The sequence below is a fragment of the Miscanthus floridulus genome, chromosome 8 (assembly GCF_019320115.1).
Source record: "Miscanthus floridulus cultivar M001 chromosome 8, ASM1932011v1, whole genome shotgun sequence".
NCBI classification, from domain to species: Eukaryota; Viridiplantae; Streptophyta; class Magnoliopsida; order Poales; family Poaceae; genus Miscanthus; species Miscanthus floridulus.
Genome location: NC_089587.1, coordinates 223369373 through 223396291, shown reverse-complemented (window position 1 = coordinate 223396291; position 26919 = coordinate 223369373). Strand labels below are relative to the sequence as shown.

Sequence of the window (26919 nt, the reverse complement as noted above, 5' to 3'; positions counted from 1 at the left end):
GCTCCCCGACGACGACGCCAAGCAGAAGGGCGCCGGCGACCGGGACAAAGACAAGGACGACGGGTTCCCCGAGGTACACAACGCCTTCATGATCTTCGGCAGACCCTCGGCGTGCCTTACAGCGCGGCAGCGAAAGAGGGAACGCCAAGAGGTCTTCTCGGTCAAGGTGGCCACTCCCCGGTACATCGACTGGTCTCGGGAGGCGATCACCTTTGATCGAGACGACCACCCCGACCATGTTCCGAATCCTGGGCAGTACCCACTTATTGTCGACCCGATCATCGGCAACACCCGACTCTCCAAGGTGTTGATGGACGGAGGCAGCGGCCTCAATATCCTATACACCAACACCCTAGAGCTCTTGGAGATCGACCGATCGAGGCTCCGAGGCAACGCCGCACCCTTCCACGGCATCGTGCTAGGGAAACGCACGCGACCCCTCGGGCGCATCGACCTTCCCGTCTGCTTCGGCACCCCCTCCAACTACCGCAAGGAAGTCCTTACCTTTGAGGTGGTCGGGTTCGGAGGAACCTACCACGCCATCCTAGGGCGGCCGTGCTATGCCAAGTTCATGGCAGTTCCCAACTATACCTACCTCAAGCTCAAGATGCCAGGTCCCAGCGGTGTCATCACGATTGAGTCCACGTACGAACATGCATACAACTGTGACATCGAGTGCATCGAGTACGCCGAGGCTCTCGCCGAGGCCGAGACCCTCATCGCCAACCTTGACCAATTCAGTGGCGAGGCGCCGGACTCCAAGCATCGTGTAGGGACGTTCGAGCCTGCGGAGGCCATCAAGCTCGTCCTAGTCGACCCCGCCTGCCCCGACAATCGGGCGCTGAGGATTAGCGCCACCCTCGACATCAAATAGGAACCCGTGCTCGTTGACTTACTCCATGCGAATGCCGACATATTCGCATGGAGTCCCACGGACATGCCAGGCATACCGAGGGAGGTCGCCAAGCACACCTTGGATATCTAGGCCGGCTCTAGACCGGTGAAGCAACGCCTGCGCCGCTTCAACGAGGAAAAGCGTAGGGCCATCGGTGAAGAGGTGCAGAAGCTCTTGGCGGCCGGGTTCATCAAGGAAGTGTCCCACCCAGAGTGGTTGGCTAACCCCGTGTTAGTTAGGAAGAAAAATGAGAAATGGAGGATGTGCGTAGACTACACCGGTTTGAACAAAGCCTGTCCAAAAGTCCCCTTCCCATTACCCTGAATCGATCAGATCGTCGACTCCACTGCTGGGTGTGAGACCCTGTCTTTCCTTGATGCGTATTCTGGTTACCATCAAATCAACATGAAAGAGTCCGACCAGCTCGCAACTTCTTTCATCACCCCATTCGGCATGTACTGCTACATGACTATGCCTTTCGGCCTCAGAAACACAGGGGCCACATACCAGCGGTGCATGACCCAGGTCTTTGGCGACCACATTGGGTGGACCATCGAGGCCTATGTGGATGACATCGTAGTCAAGAGCAGAAAGGCCGAGGATCTCGTCGACGACTTAAGGATAGCCTTCAAATGCCTTAGGGAGAAGGGCATCAAGCTCAATCCCGAGAAGTGTGTGTTCAGGGTCCCCCGAGGCATGCTCTTGGGATTCATAGTCTCAGAGCGCGGCATCGAAGCCAACACAGAGAAGGTCTCGGCCATAACCAGCATGGGACCAATCAGAGACCTCAAGGGAGTACAGAGGGTCATGGGATGCCTTGCGGCCCTGAGCCGCTTCATCTCGCGCCTTGGCGAAAAAGGCTTGCCTCTGTACCGACTCTTGAGAAAATCCGAGCGTTTTTCTTGGACCCCCGAGTCCGAAGAAGCCCTCGATAGACTCAAAGCGCTGCTCACAAATCCTCCCGTCCTGGTACCCCCAGCCAGGGATGAGGCTCTCTTACTCTACATCATCACAACAACCCAAGTGGTCAGCGCTGCCGTGGTAGTAGAAAGGCAGGAAGAGGGGCATGCTTTACCCACCCAACGACCTATTTACTTCATCAGCGAAGTGCTCTCTGAGACCAAAACGCGTTACCCCCACATCCAGAAGCTGGTCTACACTGTAGTCCTGGCCCGGCGCAAGCTACGTCACTACTTCGAGTCTCACCCAGTGACCATGGTATCGTCTTTCCCCTTGGGAGAGATAGTCCATAACCGAGAGGCCTTGGGCAGGATAGCCAAGTGGGTCATCGAGCTTATGGGGGAAACCTTGACTTTTGCGCCTTGGAAAGTGATTAAGTCTTAGGTCTTGGCCGATTTTATGGCTGAATGGACCGACACCCAATTACCACCTGCCCAAGTCCAGATAGAATGATGGACCATGTACTTCAATGGGTCTCTGATGAAGACCAGGGCAGGCATGGGACTCCTCTTTGTCTCGCCCCTCGGAGTACACATGCGCTACATGGTGCGGCTCCACTTCGCCGCTTCCAACAACGTGGCCGAGTATGAGGCCCTCGTCAATGGCTTGCAAGTCGCCATCGAACTTGGGGTACGGTGTCTCGACGTTCGGGGCGACTCGTAGCTCGTCGTCGATCAAATCATGAAGGAGTCAAATTGCCTCGACCCCAAAATGGAGGCTTACTGCAAGTTGGTTCATCGCCTAGAAGACAAGTTCGACGGTCTCGAACTAAACCACATCGCATGGAAGTACAACGAGGCCGCCGACGAACTGGCAAAGATGGCCTCGGCACGGGCTCCAGTCCCCCCGAATGTATTTGCTAGGGACCTTCACAAACCTTCCATTGACTACACCTTGGTAATGGAGGAGCGCCCACCTATGGAAACCACGGCAGGGCTCGACACCCCTCTACTGCCGAGACCCCCTCGACCGAGCCCGAGGTCATGGGAGTCAACACCAAGCCTCTGCAAACCGACCAGGACGTGGATTGGCGAATCCCGTTCCTCGATTGGCTTGATCAGGGGGAGCTTCCTAGCGATAGGATCGAAGCCCGACGGCTTGCGCGCCGAGCCAAGACTTACGTCCTCTGCAATGATGAATTGTACAGGCGAAGTCCCTCCGGTGTCCTCCAATGATGTATCACTGCCGAGGCAGGCCGAGCCCTGCTTTGGGACTTGCACGCAGGCGCCTGCGGGCACCATGCGGCGCCTCGGACGCTCATAGGAAATGCTTTCCGCCAAGGGTTTTACTGGCCGACGGTGGTCGCCGATGCCACCAAGCTAGTACGCTCCTACGAAGGATGTCAGTACTATGCTCGACAAACACATCTCCCGGCCCTGGCCCTCCAAATCATCCCCATCATGTGGCCGTTTGCCGTATGGGGGCTCGACATGGTCGGGCCTCTGCAAAAGGCCCCCGGAGGCTACACCCATCTACTGGTATCAATCGACAAGTTCTCCAAATGGATCGAGGCTCGTCCGATCAATCGAATCAAATCCGAGCAGGCAGTGCTATTCTTCACTGACATTATCCACAGGTTTGGGGTTCCTAACACCATCATCACCGACAACGAGACACAGTTCACCGGCAAAAAGTTCCTGACGTTTTGCGACGACCACCACATCCGGGTGGCCTGGTCGGCCATAGGGCACCCAAGAACCAACGGTCAAGTAGAACGTGCCAATGGCATGATCCTACAAGGCCTCAAGCTAAGAATTTACAACTGGTTGAAAAAGTTTGGCAAGAAATGGCTCGCCGAACTCCCATCGGTCATCTGGAGCCTGAGGAACACTCTAAGCCAAGCCACGGGGTTCACGCCTTTCTTCCTGGTCTATGGGGCCGAGGCCATCCTCCCCACTGACTTGGAATATGGTTCCCCAAGGCTACAAGCCTATAATGAACAAAGTAACCACACCACTCGAGAGGATGCCCTCGACCAACTGGAGGAAGCCCGAGACGTCGTGCTACTACACTCGGCTAAATACCAGCAGAACCTACGGTGCTATCAGGCCCGGCGCGTCCAATGCCGAGACTTGAAGGTAGGCGACCTGGTGTTGAGGCTAGCACAGAACAACAAGGGCCGCCACAAGCTGACCCCGCCATGGGAAGGACCATACATCATCGCCCAAGTACTGAAGCCCAGGACCTACAAGCTGGCCAACGAGAAGGGCGAAATCTTCACTAATGCTTGGAACATAGAACAGCTACGTCGCTTTTATCCTTAAATTTCCAAGCATTGTATATATTATTTCTTGGAATACAATTAAAAAGCATTCTTTAGTTGGTCTAATTTTTCGAGAAACCCCCCGAGCCCATCGTGGGTCTCGGCAATACAATAACACGATAAGGGAGACTCGGCTCTGCCTCGACAGAACCAAGCCTCCCTCGGGGGCTAGATGGGGGACTCCCCCTAAGTCCCACGCACCATTCTTCAGTCGTTTTTCGAAAAAATTCCTACGCCAAGTCTCTAGCACGCTCTGATGAATCGGTTGTAAAAACCCCTCGGACCAAAGTTTGTTTCCTAAGCAAGAGGCCGGTAGAGTCGCGAGATGGCCCACGCCTCCAGGCTATGGCACTCCCTCACTACCTCTCGCCCAAGGCACGGCTTAGGCTCCAAGGAGGTGTTTTGCAAAAGAAATCTGATCAGAAGCGACAGAGGGCAGAGGCTCAGAAACACGAGAAAAACAACTAAGAAACACAAATACTTCAAAAAGAAAGGCCTCGACGGCCACAAGCGTTATGATACAAAGATAATTTCTACTCTATTTTTACATGGCCCCTTGGGCCCAGGTCAAGGCTCAGGGCCTCCAGCATCGGTAGATGGTAGGGGAGGGACCACCTCCTCTTTGAAGAGCGTCGCCAGCACTGTGCCAGGGCCTTCTGCCGCCTCCATCAGCTTCGTGACCGCAGCGTCGGCCTCCTCGTCGTCATCAGGCAGGACATAGCCATCACTGATGGCCGGGAGGTCGACGTCAATGTAGTGAGAGGAGATGATGGCCAACGCGCGCTTGACACCCGTGTGCAGCGCTCCTCGGAGCCGCTCGCACATCTGGCTACTCAGCGCGATCAAACGGCTCCCAAGGGAGCTGCCTGACTGAACCCCTTCCACCTCCAATGCCTCACAGGCAGAAAGGGCGGCACGTTTCAGCGCCTCGTGCTCCCTGATCTCGGTCTCGAGCACCGTCTGCACCGCGCTGGAAGCCTCGGCTGCCCGAGTAACCTCCGCCTCTGACTCTGCACCACGGAGAACGGAATGAGGTTGAGCGAGGGAAAAACAACCTAAATTAGGGGCGGAAGCCCACAGAATTTCTGTTGCTCCTTTGTGCACCTTTATAGGAGTCGCTCACGCGACCATATGTTACGTGTAACAGAGCCAGAGGACCTACCGACTGAGGAGTATGACCCCGACTACAGCGAGGACTTGGGAGATGACCTGCCAGGTGCCACGCCCTATCCAATCTCATAGATCCTATTACGCATGCTATAACTAGAATTGCTAGCGCTTTATCTTTCATGCAATAATATGATGTTAGGTTGCATGGTAGTTTTACTTGAGCCTTATACCTTGTTGCAACCTTACTCCTACACACCCGCTAATAGGCTAGATGCTCGCTTGTTACTTACTTGCTGCTTTACTCTTACTCGCATTATATCTGTGATGTGATGCTGGTGAGGGAGAGACGTATATGCATAAGGCACGAGGTGCCGCAAGAATTGGTAAAAACTGGATAATAAACATGGGGAGATCTTGGCGTGTGTTTTGGGTGTGTGGTGAGGGTTGAGTCGATCGGACAGGATCCTACGACGAGTCTTTGGGGCAAGTCTTGCCGAAGGGGTGCGACCTGGGCATCCCTTGCGAGAGTTACCTGTGGCGGGTATATGTGAGAGGTGGACTGGGGTGTTGGTTATCCCTAGTGAGGTGCTGTCGTGGCACGGGGAGTTGGTGATCCCCTTTTGAGAAGATATCCTGTCCGGTCCCCCTAAGGACTGGTATGTCTTGAGAACCGGAACCATGGGACCTTCGTGCACACCACTCGCTCCCGATGGGTGGGGGACGATTACCCGACTGACTAGGGCGGTACCACTACTACTAGGTTGGAAGGTGATAGTGTAGGGAGGTACGGGCATGGGGACCCACACCCTCCTAAGACAGCGTAGTGACCTTGGGGGCCCGGTGCTATGTCTCACAGTCTCAGCGTTTCGGTGGACTCTGGGGTGGCCTAGGGCTAAGTGGTAGGGTGGTACTGTACCGGTTGGGAGGCAGTCGAAATCAGCCTAGACGAGCCGGATCGTCGAGGATGGCGATCTTGTGGATTACCAGGTGTACACGCTCTGCAGAGTTGATCGATCTATACGTATAGCCGCGTCCGCGGATAAGGACATTCCCATGACCTACGCTTCACTTGATTAGAGAGAGGAGTCCTTCTCTACCTTTCCCCCGGGTTACGTGTTGGATTCCGGCTTTGGCCGTTGAGGCGAGATCTGAGCGGGAGTCGATCTCATCACCTAGTGAGAGAGTGAGATGAGATGAGGTGTGTGTGATGGGTGGGGAGAACGTGTGAATAAGATGGGTTAAGAAGAGAAAACCTGATGGACATATTATTATTAAAACATTAACTACCTGCATAGGAAACCCACAGCCTAAATAGGTCTCTTTCTACTTCCCCCAATGCATTCCATTCTCCACAAAGCAATGCAAGCATAGGGTGGGCGATGCGTGGCCAGTACCGAGTGTACTGATAGATTTTTGACAGGTTCCGAGCCCGAGTACGACTACGAGGGCGATGACTGGGAGGACTAGAGGGTCTATTCTACGCTCGAGCTGGTTCCAGGAGATCGTTTTCCGCTGCTATCCTCATCTGAGGCTGTTCAGGATGCTATGTGTGAGTGTGTTCCGCCCTGCGTGGCGAAGAGAATAATTTATGTAAAACTCTATATTGTACTCTGATAAGCGTGTATGACTTGCTGTATCACTGAGATTTGGGTAAAATGACGGATCGTTTCGTCATTTTACACTTCGTTTCTGTGGATTTCCCTTCGTGGAAATCAAGGACGTTTCAGCGGGCGGCGGCGCATGCGCCTTGACTAGCGGGTCATCCTGTCTGCGTGCTTGCTTGCTCTCCCCTCGTCGCAAAATTTGTTTCTTTACTTAGTACGTTGTTTTAGCTCCACCGTCAAGCCGGTGATCTGTGTAAGTGTGTGTCTGTGTGGTGCCCTCGGCAAACTCGCCGTTGTTCACCGCAAAACCGTGTCTGTCAACTCTAACCTCTCTTAATGAAGTACGTGCCAAGCACGCTTTCAAAAAAAAAAACTTTTTATATTTATTATTTAATGCAAGAAATATGCAGGGGACTCCCCTGCGGGCCTTCCTAAATATAAACCCTAAATTTCAGGCATATAATATTTATGAGGTGTGCAGTACAAATAAAAATGACTTACATATATACTTGCATTACTGTACTCCATGTCATGAAAGCAAATTAATTAGAAAATGGATATATATATCCAGGTAGTTTATTTTTACTTTTGCGAATAATCATGCTGGTTTGTTGGCCACATATATGTTTACTCAAAACAATAATCCTTCCATCACAATCTCCAAAGACTTCAGAGATTACAACAGCACACAAGAAACTGTTGTGTACATATGCATGTAGGCTTCTGTCTAACAGCAGAATTATAGTCGTTCTCTCTGATGGCCTAAATATGTTTGATCAATCAGTCTCCAAAATCAATCAGTGAAACAACAGTGGAGTCAACGTCAGGGACCAGTCTATGATGGCGAACAAACGTAAAGCTGCATGATAAGCCTGAAGATTCCATAGGAATTGAGTGTCTAATAATAAATATATGAAGCAAATTAAATAAACGAACTCACAAATAATCTTCCGAAGTGCAACATGTGCATAACAGTGGTCCTAATAATAGGACTTAAATGAGAAGCAGTGTGAGGCAAAAAAAAGGTGTACGTACTGTCCTGATTGATCAATGGGAGAGCGAACGAGGGCAACGCGTGATGAAAAAAAGGCAAGCTAGCAGCCATCCATGGTCCTGGCTCTAGCTACAGCAACGCAAAAGATCACGGCAGTGCTACTGCTGGCTTACTAACTTCCAATTTTTTAGAAACAGTAACTTCAATTTTTTTTGGTACATACAGTGCAAGACCTTTTCCTTTTCACTTCTATGTATAGTTCAGGTGCCTGATTTTTGTTGTAAGGCAACATGTAATTGTGTCGTCGCGAAAGGGCCTCTAGCCTAATGGTTAGAGCACCTGAGTAGCATCCAGCAAGTCTGTGTTCAACTTCCCGTGGAAGCGAATTTAAACAGACCTGGAATAAAAAAAAACATAAAAAATAGGTTGGGGTTTCCTGCGGACTTCGGTCAAAAAATGTAATTGTGTCATCTTTTATTGTTGGTCAGACAACATATAATTTTGTCATTGTTTAGCTATAGCAAAAAAAATTATGAATTATCTCTTATGAGTTGTTCTTTTCAGTGTACTAGTTGATTGTGTAAGTTTGTTGCATGAAAATTCCTAAAAGTTTAGACACTTGAAATATAGCAACAATTCCGATCTTGTTTTCCTTCGGGTAAATGCAGGAATAATGTCATGGTAAAACTAATAACCTTTTTGCTGAACTGAACATTGATTAATTTGATTCAGATTTTCAAAGCTAATTGACGTGGCAGTAGACGACGAACTAAAGGTCTCATCGACTCATCGTGCTAGTTCCTAGTCCTAGCAGCTATGCATGGATCGGTAGGTCAGTGTTTCATCAGAAAAGCGTGGTCATGGATCTTGCGGTGTCGTAGGGTCTGTAGGGCTGGGGGCCGGGCGGGGAAAAGGCAGATGAGAACAGGAGCAATGCAAGGCCTTATTTAGATCACCTTCAAATTCCAAGTTTTTTCACTCACTCTCCATCATATCAATTTTTAGCCACTTACATGGAGCATTAAATATAGATAAAAAAAATAACTAATTACACAGTTTAATTCGAAATCACGAGATAAATCTTTTGAGCTTAGTTGGTTCACGATTGAACAATATTTACCAAATAAGATAAAAATGCTACTATTCATCGGGTTGCAATTTTTTGCAATGTAAACATGACCCAAGTATGCAACAAGGACGAGGGAAAAGGGGTCGGAGGAGGGCCTAGCGGCCCTAGCTTTGTGTTTGTGGGGGTTGGGGGGCCTGGGCATATTCAGATTCAGCATAACGCCACGTTTAGTTCTAAAAAGTTTTCTCAAAAAATGCTACAGTAGCTATTATATCGAATCTTGCGATATATGCATGGAGCATTAAATGTAGATAAAAAAAAACTAATTGTACAATTTGATTGGAAATCGCGAGAGGAACGTTTTAAGCCTAATTAATACATAATTGAATATTAATTACCAAATAAAAACGAAAGTACTACAGTAGCAAAATTCCCAAATTTCAACTGAACTAAACACAGCCTAACCGACGACCGGTAATCGCGTATATGGCCATGCAGCAGCATCGATCAGGCGGCAGCAAGGCACATGCACTTGCTGACATGCATGCGACCATGATGCGTACGCACAGGGGCTGGCTCTGGCTGCATGCTCTGATCTCTCTCTTTCCCCTCTGGGTTAACCAGCCAAACCTAGCTGTCCTATCTTGGTCTCATCTACTACCTGACAGTGACGATATATAATACACTGTCACTCAATGGCCATTGCTGAAGCATCGACTGTCTCTGCCTGACAGTGATGATATACGATACTACGCCTGGTTCACTTTGCAAATTTTTTTTAACCCGATGAATAGTACCACTTTCGTCTTATTTGTCAAATATTGTTCAATCGTAGACCAACTAGGTTCAAAAGATTCATCTCGTGATTTCCAACTAAACTGTGTAATTAGTTATTTTTTTACCTACATTTAATACTCCATGCAAATGGCTAAAAATTGATGTGATGGAGAGAGAGTGAAAAAACTTGAAATTTGGATGGCATCTAAACAAGGCCCTAGTAGCAATTAATGGCCATTGCTGCAGCACCGATCAGATCGAACGAGCGAGCGGCTATGAGCAATGCAGTGTCTCAAAATTGAAGCCGGCAATGTCTCAAAAATGGAGGAGGCAGTGCAAGAAGACCCTTCGTTCCACTCACTGCTGCTTAACCCAAATTAGATTCGGGCGTTGACTGACAACTGTTCATTCAGAGAAATTAGATCATTGCTGCATGTACAAACAACAGGTTCTCCGAATGCATGGAACTATACACATGTGGACTGTGGAGCCCAGCTGGCATCAATTGCAGCCAGAATATAATCTACCGCAGACTAATTTTCTTCCTACGGCTGGGAGCAATCCCCTCGGCCCGCAGCCTCCGTCAGGGGAGCTGAGGCATTCCCCGCGTGTGACCCAATATCTGTTCGGAATTGTCTCTCCTGTCGGTGGGGCACCGTCACGGCCTGCGTATTTCTCGCGAAAGGATTTGGTTGTCCGCGTTGCAGCGGTTCACTGTGGCCCAGCCAACAGAGACACGGACGGAAGGAGAACGCGGGATCTCAGAAAAAATCATCCGTGCCCGTGACCTTTTCTCCTCTTCCCCAAATCCTTTCCTCTCCTAGCAGCTGGCCACTCAAAGTCGAACCTCTCTGCCCCCAAGGCCACAGCCAGTAGCGCCGCCGGCCTCCTCCACCAGCAGCGCCGCTCGCCGTCCCCCGCCACCACAGCCCCGCCGCCCCTACCATCACCGCTGCCTCCCCAGCCATCAGCACCTGCCGTCGGCCACCAGACCCGTCGCCCCCGCCCCCAGCCACCAGATCCGCCGCAATCGCCTCCGGCCCAGCCCCAAGCCCCGTCGTCCCCATCCACTAGGTTCAGATTTTCTCGTTTTTCTTCCCCCTCTCAACTCATCCCCAAAGAAGTGCTTCATATCTGAATATCCATATTGTGTAGGGTTTGTTGCCTAGGCTTTTAGCGTGACCACCACAAAATTGGTTGCTGCTGGCGTACGCAAGATGATGGATCCGCAACATTGACGGTCTCTTACGAAAGTTGTTCTTTTATGTATGGGATTTTTTTTTTATTTTTGGTCTAAATCAAATTGTATTCTTTAATTTACACCAGTTGGGAGAGGGGAAGTATGTCAGAGATAATTTCTTGAGCATCCACCATAACGGTAGTGCAAGCTTCCATCATGCAATCCTCAAATCCTAAACATTGTGCCGGTTAGTTATCTCTGATTTTTTTTGTTGTACTCTACGTCCACTGCATCTGGTTAGTTACCTCTCTGAATTTTTTAGCTGTACGCAGCAGGGAAGTAGTATTAATGCTTAATAATGATTTCTCATATTAACTATGCATTACAATTAGAGTTCTGATGGCAAATTGTTCATTGATTTGCATCTGAAAAATATCAGTTTCATTCTTTTTACAACACAGTAGATAGAACTTAGTAGTTTAGTATTTTAGTATGACCGGTTTAGTGTTTCACACGACACTGCATGTAAATATTAGTTTTTTAGTAGGCCTGCTCGTGGTTCACTGATTAATGGAGGGATGAACATTTAGTTATAATATGTGCATACAAATTTGATTGATTTCTCTCTATACAAATCTGATATGCATACAATGTCCCTGCTAAATGCTAACCTTTTTTCCCAGGTTCAGTGCATCATTGCAAACTGAAAGAACTGCACTAGGAACCTTTTGGAGATAAATCTGATAAAATAAAATGTACTATAGCACTGTATGAGATAGCCTGACATACCACAAGGTACAAGTAGTCATACCACCTGACATGCTTGCGGATAGTTGTCATTGCTACCTGCTATATCTTAATATTGTTGTTTTCTTTAGTTTCTTACTGCAACGATGCTTATTTGTTTGTAATTTTTTCTTGAATCCAACATCAAGTATGTATAATTTTAGATTAGTCACTTTTAATCCTGACTTATGATTTGTGAAACTAAACTTTGTGAAGGATAGTTGTAAGTGCTCCCACTTAAGTTTTGTATCAGTGCTAATGCTGTGTGACAACAATCTTATTTGTACAGAAAGCTCCTCTTGATTTTTTTTGCTTTATAAATGTGAGGCCTGTGGCGTGTTGATTTGTTTATGTCATATGCAAGTGATGTATCTTTCCTGCTTATGGTTGCAGGGTCCAGATGTGCAGTAGCAGGTTGGTTGGCAGCTCCTAGATGTGCTGAGGCAGCATGGCAGCTTCAGGGTTCTTCACTAATAGCGCGTGGTGCATCAAGGGTGGTGAGCATCACCCTATACCCTCCCATCCCTAGCTCTTCTTGCTTGTATCTGCAAGTTATAAAACTCTGATTTTACCAACTCAGTGTTCTTGGCACTGATCCTACTAGAAGACAACTAGTGCCAAGCTGTTATTTACAATGAGCAGTTTTCTTATATACTCATGGGGATTAAATCCGAACATATATCTTGGGATTCTTTTTGCCTTATGGTTATGGTTGTTGTGACATGAGTTGTACATTTGAGGCATATGCTACTTTAATGTTTCCTTTCACCATATGCATATAAGGAAATCCTTTTCACGCATGCAGGTAAAAAGGATAAAACTGCTTCCGTGGGAAAGACACTTTGCAGATATATTAGGTAAAAAAATATTCATCAACTAATATGCATATAAGGGAATCTTGTATTAGCTTGCCTCCTCTGTACTGCTAGTCTGCTAATATTGCCTCTTGCCTGAATGCCTGCTATACTAGCACCGCTAAATGCGAGTCATTGCCTCTTCTATATTTGTATAGGTCATTACCTGAATCTATCTGAGTTACAGAATTACAATGGTAGTGTTGTTTGGATTTTTAGCTGACATGCTAATATGCTCATTGCCTAATATGCCTATTTTACGTTTCCTCGATACATTGGATGGAGTAGCATTGTTGAAATCTCACATTCTAGTTTTTGCATTATTTGTTCTTGTGTTGTGCAAGCTGTGAACATATATAGGCTAGTTGTCAACTAGTGCCAAGTTTGTTCTTAGCATGGATTTAGAATGTACCTGCCATCTAGATATCTTGTGATGACCGAATCACTTGTCAAAATAAAGTCAGTAGAACCAAGTTGCATTGCAGATCAAATGCTAGATAATTGTTTATTTCGATGTTGTTTTCTATTTAGAATCTACATAGTGGATGAATTTAGCTATATGTACATGCCATCTAGATCTCTTTTGACTGAATCACTGGACAACAAATTTTGTAAAACCAAGACTATTACTTACAAGTGAAGTACGCTATGAACATTAAGGGGTAACTATATCTGCCAACAAGAATCTGTAAAAACATCATAGTGCTTTGCCAATATATTGTAGTGCTCTCTATGGTCACTCTTTTAATTCAAAGATATTGGACATCCAATCAGCTATATTATTTTACTACATATTTAACCAGATTTCTCATGAATTGTTATTTTTCTTGTTTTGACTGAAGGATATGGAGATGAATGGATGTGTAGCAGCTGTTGTGTATTGCTGTCGAAGGTCTTGTAGGAAGTAGCAATTACTAAACTTCTATTTCCTATATGTTAGCTACATGAACTATAGCACTGTAACTTGGGTTTGCTTACTTTATTTTGCAAGGCCTTTAGAATGGCTAAAGATTTGTTAACCATTGAACTATCTAATGTATGAACAATTTGAATGATGATATGTATTAGACAATTGAGTATTTGAGTTACATGTATCAGACAATTGAGTGTAACATTTAATGCTTGCTGGTGTAGTTAGAAGGATCGGCTAATGAATTTTTTGAATAGTTAAATGAGCTTTTATGGATATTAAAAATGAGGTTTTCCTGACGGTTGTTGACTGACACGGAATGGTTGAACCTTTCATGTCGGTGTTGTAACTGACAGGGAAAGTTTGAACCTTCCCTGACGGTGTTGTAACTGACGGGGAAACTCTCTCTTGATGGATAAGGAAAAACCGATGGGGAAACTCTCTCCTGACCGTAGCAACCGTCAGGAATCATTCCGTGATGGTTTTCCATCAGGGAAAGTAGGCTTTCCCTATCAGTCTATCCCTGACGGCTTATCCCTGACGACAACCGTCACGAATGATCATCCCGACGGTTTTTGACACTTCTCTTGACGGAACAGGCCGTTACAAAAAAAACATGGCTGGGGTAGTGGCTAGCTATGGATCGGATGATGGGTTATTTGACCTAGTCATATATAATTAAGTATCTGCACTCATGTTTGCAGCATCATACTTACATGCATGTCAGCATTATTGTGTGTGTGGAAGGAATGTTGTGTGATCAGGAATCCGGACACATAGTCATATACCACATTCTCAAGGCCGAGACAATTATTAGTTATGCAACAGTGGCTAGTGTAAAAATATGACTGCAACGACTGCGGCAAAACAACTAAACAAGTTACTGCCCCTAATCTGGTTTTGGCAGATAGCAAGAGTACGTATCATCGTGTTTAACACTTTAACGTACGTAACCATCCTGCTTTAATTTGCATTGTTCTGTCAGCTAGATTTTTACACATGGTGACATCAATCATTCATTCACGCGTGGACGACGCGTGCGTGCAAAACAGAAAAGTGTACTAGCTGGTATCTTACAAGACAGTTACTTTTTTTTTAGGCATCGTCGTCACTTGTCACTGTCGTCTCAAACTGTTACTAGATGACAGATGCAAGGTGGTTGATCACATGTATGGTAACTATATACTGCATGCCCCTATGAAAACAAATATAGGTCGTCGTTTAATTAATTATTATCAGGACACATCGGCATGGGGAGAGAATAACCTTCGCTTGCATGCCCTTTGTATATATCTATATATTCGTAGTAACAACGATCTTTACATATATACCAAACTTTTTATATTTGATTGTATTGTCAAAGCTAAACATGCATGTTTGATTGACAAGAATTTGGAGAGGACTTATAGTTAGTAATGGAGAAAGTAGTATATACAGTGTTAATTCTGAATGATATATATGATTACAACAGGTAACAATAACATGTATATACTGAGATATGTAAAAACAACAACAAAAAGGTTCCAAACTTTCAGCTCCCCAGCAACAGAAACTGATCCACAAATACATATATGTACATTAGTCACAGCACCTCAACCACATCCTAATGATCAATCCAGCAAATTTAAATCGAACACTACACAAATTGACAGCACTACTGATATGTAGATTAACTACACGTACGAGTGCAGCACACATGCACAAGCAGTCAAGCACAAACAGAATTGATCTGCGCAGAGAGAGATCACGAACGAATAATAAAATCAGATGACGAGATCGAAGCTGCATGGTCATTAGCAACGTAACGCAAGGGAGCAGCTAGTAGCTAGCTAGCTAGCTTGCAGCACTGATATATCCATATACTTTCACATCTGCAGCAGGCTGTTGTAGCTGTTGTAGGTGTAGTGCTCGTCGAGTCCTAGGTCCATGAGCACGCCGCTGCCACACTGGTCGCCGCCGTCTCTTGACCCCGGCGCTGCCGCGGCAGCAGCCGGCCCAGCAAGGACGACGCTGTCGTGAAGGTGAGGCTGCACGACGTGGGGGTCGAACATGCCGTTGTGTTGCTGCAGCAGCGCCAAGCCGGGGAAGTCGTTGAGGGAGCCGCCGCCAGTGGCCGTGCCGTGGTGGTCTGCCAGCGGTGTCAGATGGTGGTGGAAGTGGCTGCTGCCGAGCGCAGGGAACGGAAGAGGCGAGTAGCTGCTCGGGTCAGCACCGTCGCCGCCGCCGCCACGAGGCATATGCATGCCGACGTCTTGCTCGCTGTCGGCCATGGCGTAGTCCATGGCGTCGGCCTTCTTCTTGTAGAAAACCCTGCACAGAACCCAGTCCTCCTTGGGCGGGGTGTGGGGATTCTCCATCCGGAATTCATGCATCACCCAGCTGGTCTTGATGCCGTTGGGGGCGCGGCCGCGGTAGAAGACGAGGGTCTTGCGCATGCCGACGATGGCGCGGTGGTGGCCGGCGACGGCGCCCCTGGGGTTGTGGATGACGCGGTCCTTGCCGGTGGCCTTCCAGTAGCCGGATTTGGTGGCGCGGTTGGTGCGCAGCCCCGTCGCGTACTTGCGGTCGCGGAAGCTGAAGAAGTACCACTCGTTCGTGCTCAGCTTCGCAACGTCTGCAATATAATTGCATGGATTCATCAGTAAAAACAACTTCAAATTCAAATATATAGAGCAATTTATCGGTTGTGAACTTAGCTTGGGGCTGGAAATTAATTTGTAATTTTGATGAGATGCAAACCAAATTAGAGAGGGGTGAAGTATATTGAAAGGGGGAAAATGCTGGTAGGGATTAGAAGCAGCAGCCGTTTCTTCCTAGCTTCTCTTTTCCTCAAAGCTAAGAAACAATCACACACATGACAATTTTAGCATTCCCTGTTGATTTACCCTCGAATTGAACACGTGGATCCAATGACTGAATCCAATATTAGTCGTATTAGGCTACCCCCTCTAGATTATCGAAGTTGAAACTAGCTAGGATGAAGACTTGTATTAGAAGTAAGAAACACTGTTGGGATGAGATTAACGTAAGCTAACTGCTACGTCTGTCTCAGAGACGATCATAAATATGCGTGAAGAATTGATATGATCATGCATGAGCAGCATCTTCTTCCAATAACTAATAAACAAACAAGAACAAAACAAACATGTATATATATGTCTGAACCAATAAACCGAGGTTGCGTGAGTAATTACTCATTCCATGACACGGAATCGAGTTAAAATTAGCCAACCCAGCAGAAGGCAGCAGCAGCTTGCTTGCTAGAGAGGGAGAGGGAGAGAGGGACTAACTAAATTAACCAATAAATTACCAAGTACGTACCAGGGAGCTCCCACGGCTCGTGGGTGTGCAGATCCACCTCCACCATGGCGGCGCCGGCGCCGGCGAGCCGCTCGTTGGCCACCTTGCCGTGCAGGTAGTGGCACACCAGCTCCTCGTCGCTGGGGTAGAACCGGAACCCCGGCGGCAGCGTCAGCTCGATGTCCCTCAGCCCCATGGCTAGCTTCGTTCTCCTCCTAGCTAACTTGTCTATATCTGCACAGTAATCTTTATGTATGGAGCTGGAAGAACGACGAACTATATGGATGAGACAAATGAACCTATATATGCAGGCTGCAGCACGTCGATCTGAAGAGAGGAGGAGAGTGATAAGAGAGAGGGGACAGATGAGGAGTAAGAAAGAATTGGCTGCGCTGCACACATCTACTACTGCTATGGTTGCTTGCTTGCTGTAGCCGGATGAGTTTGTGTGGCCTCTGGCTGGTAGGAAGGATGGGAGTATATATAGCTTGGTGCCGGGACTATTTAATCATTATATGTTGCTAGCTATTAGATATATAGAGAGGAAGAGAAAGAAATAAACAAGAAGTGTAGGGAAGCAAGCAACATCAAAGGGCCGGACGACGGAGATCCGAGAGTGGTACTGGTACTGGTCTAGTACTACAGGGCCGGGCCGGGCCAGGGGCCGAGATTGAGGACGGAGAAGAGAGGAGGCCGGGCGTGAAGCTAGCGATCAATAGCTTGGTACCTATGGCTACCCGCTAGCTAGCTCGATCGGCCGACGTACGCCGTCGGTGTGATCTCTCGGATCGAGTGATCGACCGATGTGTACGTACGATGCAGGATGAGAAGCTGACCACGCCGCCGGGGTCGACGGCGAGAGCATGTTCCATCATATCGGTCTACAGCTATATACGGCGGAGAGGGCGGAGAGAGATCAGACGCGCGCACTGTTGTTCCTTGATTGACGTCGCTGTCGCCGCGCGCCGGACGCAGGGGGCGGCGGGGCCGGAGATGGGGAGGGAGAGGAGAAGAGGGGAGGGGACGCGTGCGTGCGTGCGCGCCTGTCGCATTCGCCGATGGGATGCTTGCGCAGCAAGAACTCGAGCGACAGCCGATAGGTGGGCGGGGAAGGAGGAGGAAGAAGTGGTGGAGCTCTAGAAGAGAAGGGACCGATCGAGGGGAGGAGAGGGGAGGAGAGGAGAGGAGACCCAGGCTCGCAAGAAACTTCTTGTTGGCTGGAGAAAGAGAAACTAGCTGCCGCCCCCAGTCCCCCACCACTTGATGTGCACACGATGAAGATAGGATGTGCAGCCAACGGCAGCATATATATTGCACTGTCACTGGAGAACACATTTGGCATACATGGTTGCTGATCCTCCCCATCTGGCTACTCTCAATCTCCCATCATGCAAACATGGTTGCTAATCCTCAAGGGCATATCGCTACTACAAAAATTAATTTTTACTAACAGAAACTTTTTTTTTATAGAGGCGGTTCAATCTTCAGACGCCTCTACAGTGACGTGTGAACCCAACTATCTCCATAAATGTATTTATAGATACAGTTCTATTTTTAGCTGTCTCTACAGATCATTTTTTTTAAAGGAGGCTCTCTAAAAACCGACTTATAGAGACAGCTCTATTTTCAACCGCCTCTAGAACTCGGTTTACAGAGGCAGCTCTATTCCAGTCGTTTCTAGAAAGAGAGCCACCTCTAAAAATACGAGTTGCACAATAAAAAAAAATTAAACGACCTTGGATAAAGAAACGATAAAGCAAAATTTATAGACCTCAAAGAGTTATGCAACTTTGTAGTTGATAATTTTTCATCTAAAATCATCTATGCGAGAAAAATTACATTTGAATTTCTCACATTTAAAATTCTAAATTTTTAAACGACCTCGAATGAAAAAACGACCACGGATTGAGAAACAGCCAAAACCAAAGTTGTTGATCTCGAAAAGTTATGGAGCTTTTGCAGTTGACAACTTTTTAATTTAAATTCATTTAGAATCCCAAATACTCATTTCAAAATTGGATGAAGATAAAATGAGGAGGAGAGATATCCCAATTGGACACATGTGTCTTTATAGGTGGAGTGGTTAAGGAGGAACACGTGAGACCTGAGTTTGTGGGTTTAAGTCCCCACGACCGAGAAGCACGCAAAAAGTTGTGACTTTGTGACTTACGGGTGGGGTCTCTTTGAGATTTTTTTGCTATTTTTTTTTTGTCTAAATTTGTGATTTTCTGAGCAATGATTCATAGAGGTGACTTGAAATATAGCCGCATCTATAAATCAATTTATAGAGGTGGCTCATATTCCCAGCCAACCCTAGAGATCTGATTTCTAGAGGCGGCCAGGCCGCAACCTCTATAGAGACATCCCAGCTGCCTCTAAGCTTTTCTATAGTAGCATATGGCCCAAATACATCGTTGTTAGATATACATGGGGGTATGTATACATTATGATATCTAAGTATCTAACCGTGAATGCACATGGAGGCATATGCCCTGCAACGTACGATCGAAGTTGGATGATGCTCTAGCTGGCTTCCTATCAGTTAAATACTTAAATCTGCTTAGCAGTAAGTGTGCTTGTTAGATTCACTCGGAGAGATACTATGTTACTAAACTAAGGGGCTATTTGGTATAACTCAACTTCACTACTAAATCAGCCTTTGTTGGTTGTAGCTCTAAAAGCAATTTTACCGGTAGAGCTGAATCAGTTTTATAAATGTTTGGTAAAACGTACAACTTCTCAGGGAAAATAGCAGAGAGAAAGCTAGGAGTAGCTAGTATTTTTAACTCCATCCAACTTCACCTAGAGAACTGTGAATGTGAGAGGAGCTAAAAATCAGCTTCTAGTGAGAAGTTGTTTCATACAAACCTGTTTGGTATTAGGAGAAGCTGAAAACAGATTTGTGAAGCTGGAAGAGAAGCTATACTAAATGATACACCCTAAAATGCTGGCAACACAAATTAAATTATGGTAATTATGCAAAGCCAACAAAAATATCAAGATGCGGTTGAAGTTACTTATTTTGGGAGAGGATAGATTTAAATCACACGGTATTACAGTTAGACGGTCAATTACTAGAAGTGTAACTTAAGCAAATCATCTTTGTACTAGATTATATATATTGCTGAGTATTAATAAAAGATATGATGAGGTCCAGCTGCTGGTCACTGTCATTTCTACTCGCGTGTGTTTGGATATTCGTCTAGCTCCCCGTCTGTGATCCTTTCTCTCCACGTACATATCTATACTCTTGTTCTTTTCAAGATAGTCTGACTGACTGGATATACCGTACCGGAATTAAAGATCTACGGACTTGGCGTCTACCGATTATACTGCGGTTTTGGACGCATGTTCAAACGGGCGATGAAAAGGATAGGAAAGACAAATTAAATAAATAAAACAATCCTAGCTACCAGGAGGAATTTCCTTCTACTTCAAAGAGTATATATGGGAAACGATCGATGGATCGAGAAGATGATTAATTGGAATGTATAACCTCTAAGAGGGCGCATGAACAAAGGAACCTCGCTAGCTAGCTTGTTGCAAGTAGCAATATGCATGCTGTCAGCAGCAGCAGCAATAATTCAGAATGTAGTACGTACTACCGATGGAGATATCCTCTTGGCTAGCTCTCGCTCCATAAGCTAATGTGTAATTCCAATTTGAAAATTTCAAATTCAACAAAAATCTGATAAAGTTTGCACTGGCGATCCCCTAATAACAGAAAGTTCGCATTTCTCTCGCCGGCGTGTTAGCATATGTGTGTTCTTTGGTTCTTCCTGCTAGTCGATCCATCACGCCGGCCAGCAGTTGGATTAATTGCACGCGGAATTGAAGCGCCATCATCAATGCAGCGGGTACGGTGCAGTACAAATAAAGGATCGGAGAGGATTTAGGGCAGCTTGCTTTGCCGTTGCATGTTGCTATCCCACAACAGTGGCACCCGACATATCCGTCAGAATACAAGGAAGGGCGATCAGGTACAGTACGTGTCCCAGTGATCAGTGTTCATCATAGTACGACCCGAGTACATGCATACATACAGCCAGACGTACATATATATATGGTTGTTGGAGCTTAACATCGTCCGATCCCCTCGAGAAAGGTTAATTAATTTGCAGTACTCGCTCAATTCCGGCCATCTATCTGTGCAGATAAATATCCAATTCCGGCAGCAAGGGAAAGAATTCAGTTGAAGCTACCTACCTGCAAGTTGATATATGCACATATACATATATGCATGTACTGGCCATCCAAGTACAAATCAAGCCGGAGTATCGGAATTAAGTAGGCAAGGGTCGGTGATGCAAGTTGGTAGGGTACTGCATTAGGATATTAATCAGCATAATAAACACGCATATCCTGTTCAAGTTACGGTTGTTAGTTAAGGGCGCGTTTAGATGGCGATTTTTTTTGTTTTGGCTACTGTAGCACTTTCGTTTGTATTTGGTAATTAGTGTCTAATTATGGACTAATTAGGTTCGAAAGTTTCGTCTCGCGATTTCTCACCCAACTGTGCAATTAGTTTTTTTTTTTTTTGTCTACATTTAGTACTCCATGCATGTACCGCGAGATTCGATGTGACACTTAATTTGGGGTGAAATTTTTTGGGAACTAAACAGGGTCTAAAGCTCGCTAGTTGCAAGTAGTAGTATACACGTATGTGGTAGTTAAACTTGATTCAGGAATAGTAAAAGGGTAAGCTGGCTGGAGTTTCCATTCAATGGCGGTTGGAATTGGGATAACTAACTAACTCGCTCGGATAGACCAGGTGATCACGTCATGCAACACCGGTACAAGGCAGGGAAAAGGGAATTTAAAAGAGCTTATCATTGGATCAGAGGAACAAACGTCGGAATTAATCATGCCGGGCGATTATTAACACACATAAGCTATCCAAGAAGCATTGATTGATGGAATGACAAATACATATAGCATAAAAAAGATTTAGTAGTGCAGCGCTAGTTAGCTATAGCTGAATCCTGATTGCATATTGTATAGCCACAGCTCTGGAAGCTAATAAGGTGTCCAATCCCAAACAATCACTCCAGACAGCGATACCTCTGCCGGATCTGCTGGGCTGGGATGGAGAGGATCGGAAGCAATTGTAAAGCTAGCTCATTAACGGTAGCTGTCTGCTGCTGGTCCATGCATCATCAGGCATTCCATCAATCGATCTGCGATGATTCGTCGATAGCTCTGAAGATCAACCGGCTGTGCTATGCCCCGGTCGACGTCGTCTCCGATCCGATCCAGCCATTGTTAACGACATCTCTCGATCTTTGTCCAAGAAGGCAGGAGAGAAATTAAAAGGCAGAGAAATAAATATACATAGCAAACAAGGGTATATATCGTGGTACAGTAGCGAGATGAGCTCTCCATCTGTGTTGTTGTGCCGATTGCTGAAAATTTCAGGATTCCGATGATGCAAACGGGAATGATGAATGAAATGTGCAGCAGCATGTGCACGCATAGCATAAACAAACAAGTCCTAGCTATCGTAGTTAGCAGCAGGGGACCAGAAACAACAAAATCTTCTCCAATAAATTAAAGAAAGGTGTGTGGTTGAGAAAGGAGAAGAATCTGGTCGATGCAAAGTAGTACTACGTCTCCATACGTACATACATGGCCATGCTGCAGCTGCATGCGTGTGTGTTCCATCACCCAAAGAATGGTCATGGGCACCACGCCATCAAGTGCAGGAGAGAAATATATCTGGTCTGATGAGGCACCAACATTTCATTGGAGTGGAGAAAGGCGCAGGCCTCTCTTTAAGAACAGTGTGTTGCATTGCAGTTGCAGGTAGTACGTGCCTGCGATCAGATTCATGCATGCATGTAGTACTGTATGCTGCTCGTTGCCCATGATCCAAGGTGTCAGGCCGCCACAAGAATATGCCGGTTGCTTGTTCCTGCAAGGTCACAGCATAGATCAGGCTACCAGGCATCCAGGCAGGCTTGAACGCCTCATCGATATGTCCAAAAGTTGGCAGAATTCTTGCCGTGTATGGGCGCTGGCCGCTGGAAACCAAACCTGCTAGTGACTTGCATCCTGTAGCAGGCAATGACCAACCCATGCCCCATGGTTGTGAATGTGATTTATTTCAATTGTGACAGGGTAATTGCACTTGAATGAGAGCATTAGAGGATGAGCTGAGAGTGTATGTAATAAATATACCTATAATTAATCAGGCTTCTTAAATGGAACTGCTGCCTCTTATGATCTTATCCCTTTCATGCAAAAGAAGAATGCAGCTGGGGACACGACAATAATGGGGAGATGGCATGTGGCATTTTCCGTTCCTAATTCCAGAGAGATTTTTTCTCCTGTTGTTTATAGGAAGAGTGACGGCTCCATACTCCATTCCCCCTCCACCTATGCTTTCCTACTACTCAGACCCTACACAGTGCCTTTTTCAATCCTAACAAAGCGACTGGAACCAAAAGAGCAGCCCCAAAAAAACCCTCGGTTGTATCCTGCTCATTTCACTAGTATAATATGTGAGGCAATCTGAATTAACTAACATTCCATCAGAGCATTGACTGATCACAAAAAAACCATGTCACCATTATATATATAACAGGCAGCATGAGAAAGGATGGTGTTGTTTGTTTGTTACCAGTAAAGTGAAGTGCATGCAAGAGCAAACTACTAGCTAGCTGCATGGCCGCCGGGTGTATGTTATCAGTCTGCCTTAGTTTGTGCTTTTGCTTCTCGCTATGACATTACTGGCTTATAACTGCTTGTAGCCTTTGTCATCTCTCATCTGTCCATTTATATATTCAGCATGTTCGCTTGTTGGTTTCAGCCAGGGCTTATCAGTTAGCCAACAGTGTTTTTCTCTCACAACAAATCAGTACCAGCCGGACTTATCAGTCCAGAAATCAACCAGCGAATAGGCCGATTATTTCCATTTTGATCTTAATTAGGTGGTGTATTTGCAAAGGAAGCTACTGACCTACTGTATGCATAGATCCATTACTGTATCACACAGTGATACAGAGACAGCGACAGTGTGGAGTTGGTGATGAATTGAAGGTAGTAGCTAAAGCATCCGTCTACTAACATTATTCCCTACAAGCAGGCTACTTGATCTCTGTTAATCATGCCATTCCCTGTGCGAAAGAACTTCTCGACTGTGTCCACTGTTCTGTTGCTCGCGATATATATGTATGATGATCCAGCTGAAGCTAAGTACACACACAAGCTTTGGGTGCGACTCGCAGGTGCATGTATATATATGTAGCTGCTCCTGCTGGATATAGATGAACACATGAGGCATGCATTTCCGCGAGTGGGCTCGATCTGTTCCCCATATCATACATATACAGAAATCAGCCTCGTGCATACTACTGCATAGAGGCAGAACTAGCTAGCTCCCTGTACCAGTAGGCGTGTGGTCATTTTCAGCAGATCAGCCTAGGCAAGTTTTGGCTAGTTGATGGATCATTAATATATGGAAAAACAAGCAAGCAGATCAGCCTAGGCAAGTTTTGGCTAGTTGATGGATCATTAATATATGGAAAAACAAGCAAGCAAACTCGATCTGCAAGCCATGGTGTACTGAACAAGGGTCGGAGCAGATTAGCTTAATTTGCTTTGCTGCTATACTATACTAGTGTGTGTGTATACACACACACCGTGGCAGCTGTTACATAATCTACTGCTACCTTGTGTGAACACAGCAAGAGAAGGTCGCGTCGAAAAGTCCACCTGCTGTGATACTGTAGCCGCTGCAGGTGCAGGCGCCGCACGACTCACTTGCAGCACTGGCTCCGTTCGGCTTACCCAAAAACCGGCTTGTTTTTTCAGCCAAAACAGTATTTTTCTCTCACAACAATTCAGCCAGAACAGTGTTTTCAGCCAGTTTCAGCCAAGTTTCAGCAAGCCGAATGGACCCACTGTAGGCACATGCAGTGCCGGCGCAGAGTCAGCCCTGTATGTTATCTAGTTACTGTTAGAGCATGTGCGCTGTACTAGAACTAGATGGATATAGGTGTATAAATAAACTACTACGACAACTCAGTAAATAGATCTCAGATTTACCATCTCACAGACAGGGCTTCGGGCAACGCTGGTGTCTTATATTGTGTGTGCATGCTCTGTTCTCCTTTCTTCTTCTAGCTCCAGCCATAGTGTGTGGGGACGGACAACGCTTGTTTGTGGTCGGCACGGCTAGTGGGTGCTCGGCAACACTAGCGGGTGCTCGACAAGACCGGTGAGTGGTTCACTCACCTGAGCCGGTGATCCTGTGGGCCAACAAGTGGTATCGAAGCCATACAAGCACCATCGCTAGACTAACCGCTGGCAGTGATGGGTAGTTCGGAGATGGGCGACAGCAGTGGTACTGCTGTAGCTGCCCAACCACGATCGGAGGTCGTTGTTCGCACGGTGCGGGAGGTCAGCGGCACCAGTTGGCCGACGCTGACTCGCACCAACTATGGAGAGTGGTCGGTGATCATGAAGGTCAAGCTCAGAGCCCGATAGCTCTGAAATACTGTTGACAAGGACACCGACAATGAAGAAGATGACATGTCAGCACTGGAGGCTATCCTTGTTGCTGTACCGGTGGAGTATAGGAAGCCGTTGGGGATGAAGAGCTCTACTAAGGAGGCGTGGGAGGCTATTGCGGTGATGCGCGTCGGTTCTGACCACGCAAAGAAGGCGACAGCCTAGCTTCTGAAGCAGTACACCAACCTCAAGTTCAAGAATGATGAAACTGTAGAGGACTTCTCCCTCCATCTACAGACGCTCATCAGCAAGCTGAAGAGCCACGGCGTCACCATCGATAAAGGGGAGGCGGTCTCCAAGTACCTCCACTCCGTGCCGGCAAAGTATATCCAGATTGTTCTCTCCATAGAGACGATGCTGGACTTATCTACCCTCACCATTGAGGATGTGACAGGCCGTCTGCGGGCGGTGGACGAGCGTCTGGAGTAGGCAACAGCAACGAAGGACAGCGAGAAACTCCTGCTGACGGAAGAGGAGTGGGCTGCTTAGAGGAACTTCGGGAAGGCAGCCTCCTCCAGCCACGGTGGCAATGGCAAGCGCCGCGGCAAGGCTTCTTCAGAGAAGAAGCAGGTCCACCCCAACGCCTGCCGGCGTTGCGGGAAGATGAGCCATTGGGCACGGGAGTGCCCAAACTGCAAATAGAGAAGAAGGCTGAAGCTCATCTGGCGCAAGTTGATGATGAGGATGAGGCCACTATCCTGATGGTGATGTTCTATGCACTGCACGACGTCGAGGCCGAGGAGAAGGAAGAGGCAACGACGGTGGAAGGACCTAGGAAGGCCTTGAAGATCGTCAACCTCGACGAACCACGCGCCCAAGTTCACCTCAGACGTGTGGGCACCGACCCAAAGCAGTGGTGGTATCTAGACTCCGGTACCAGCAACCACATGATAGGCAAGGCATCCTTCTCCGAGCTCATGGTGATGTTACCGGTACGGTGAAGTTTGGTGACGGCTCAAGGGTGGCTATCCAAGGGCGTGGCACCATTATCTTCATATGCCAGAACGGGGAGCACCGCGCGCTAACGGATGTATATTACATCCTGCAGCTATGTTATAGCATCATCAGCATTGGTCAACTGGATGAGCGTAGTAGCGAGGTACTAATCAAGGACGGCGTCCTTAGGATCAGGGACTGGGAGCAGCGACTTCTTGCCAAGGTAAAGAGGTCCCTGAACCAGTTATACCTGCTCGACCTGAAGGTAGAGCAGCCGGTGTGCCTAGCGGCAAGGAACTCTAAGGAACTATGGATATGGCATGTCCGGTTCGAACATCTCAGCTTCGACGCGCTTGGTCGACTGGAGAAGATGGTCCGAGATCTACCCCACATCAAGCACAGAGGTGAGCTGTGTGATAGCTGCCTAGCCGAGAAGCGGAGGAGGCTACCTTTCCCAAAGGTGGCCAAGTATCGTGTGAACGAAGCTCTCGAGCTCGTTCACGGTGACCTCTACGGGCCGATGACGCCTGCTACAAACGGTGGTCGGCAGTACTTCCTCCTGCTCATGGATGACTGTAGTCACTACATGTGGCTACAACTCCTGATGAGCAAGAACGAAGCGGCGGCGGCGATCAAGAAGTTCAAGACATGCGCGGAGGCCGAGAGCGGCAAGAAGCTTCGCATGCTACGACTGATCGCGGTGGCGAATTCACTTCGGTAGAGTTCGCTACGTACTATATGGATTAGGGTGTGGGGCAACACCATACCGC

The 26919-nt window shown here is 47.1% G+C and overlaps 1 protein-coding gene and 1 long non-coding RNA gene across 2 annotated transcripts; one reads left to right on the top strand and one right to left on the bottom strand.

The window, feature by feature from the left end:
• Nucleotides 1-10616: 10616 nt before the first annotated feature.
• On the top strand, nucleotides 10617-11641 carry LOC136475128 (uncharacterized). The gene is made up of 4 exons (XR_010763101.1): nucleotides 10617-10746; nucleotides 10828-10912; nucleotides 10999-11099; nucleotides 11536-11641. It is a non-coding gene; the product is annotated as an uncharacterized lncRNA (long non-coding RNA).
• A 3191-nt stretch (nucleotides 11642-14832) lies between these two features.
• LOC136475127 (NAC domain-containing protein 92-like) lies at nucleotides 14833-17195 on the bottom strand. Its single transcript, XM_066472679.1, has 2 exons — nucleotides 16724-17195; nucleotides 14833-16016 (listed from the first exon to the last, which is right to left on the bottom strand). The coding sequence occupies exons 1-2, from the start codon at nucleotides 16896-16898 to the stop codon at nucleotides 15268-15270; spliced, it is 924 nt and encodes a 307-aa protein (XP_066328776.1). The 5' UTR covers nucleotides 16899-17195; the 3' UTR covers nucleotides 14833-15267.
• Between the last annotated feature and the right edge of the window lie 9724 nt (nucleotides 17196-26919).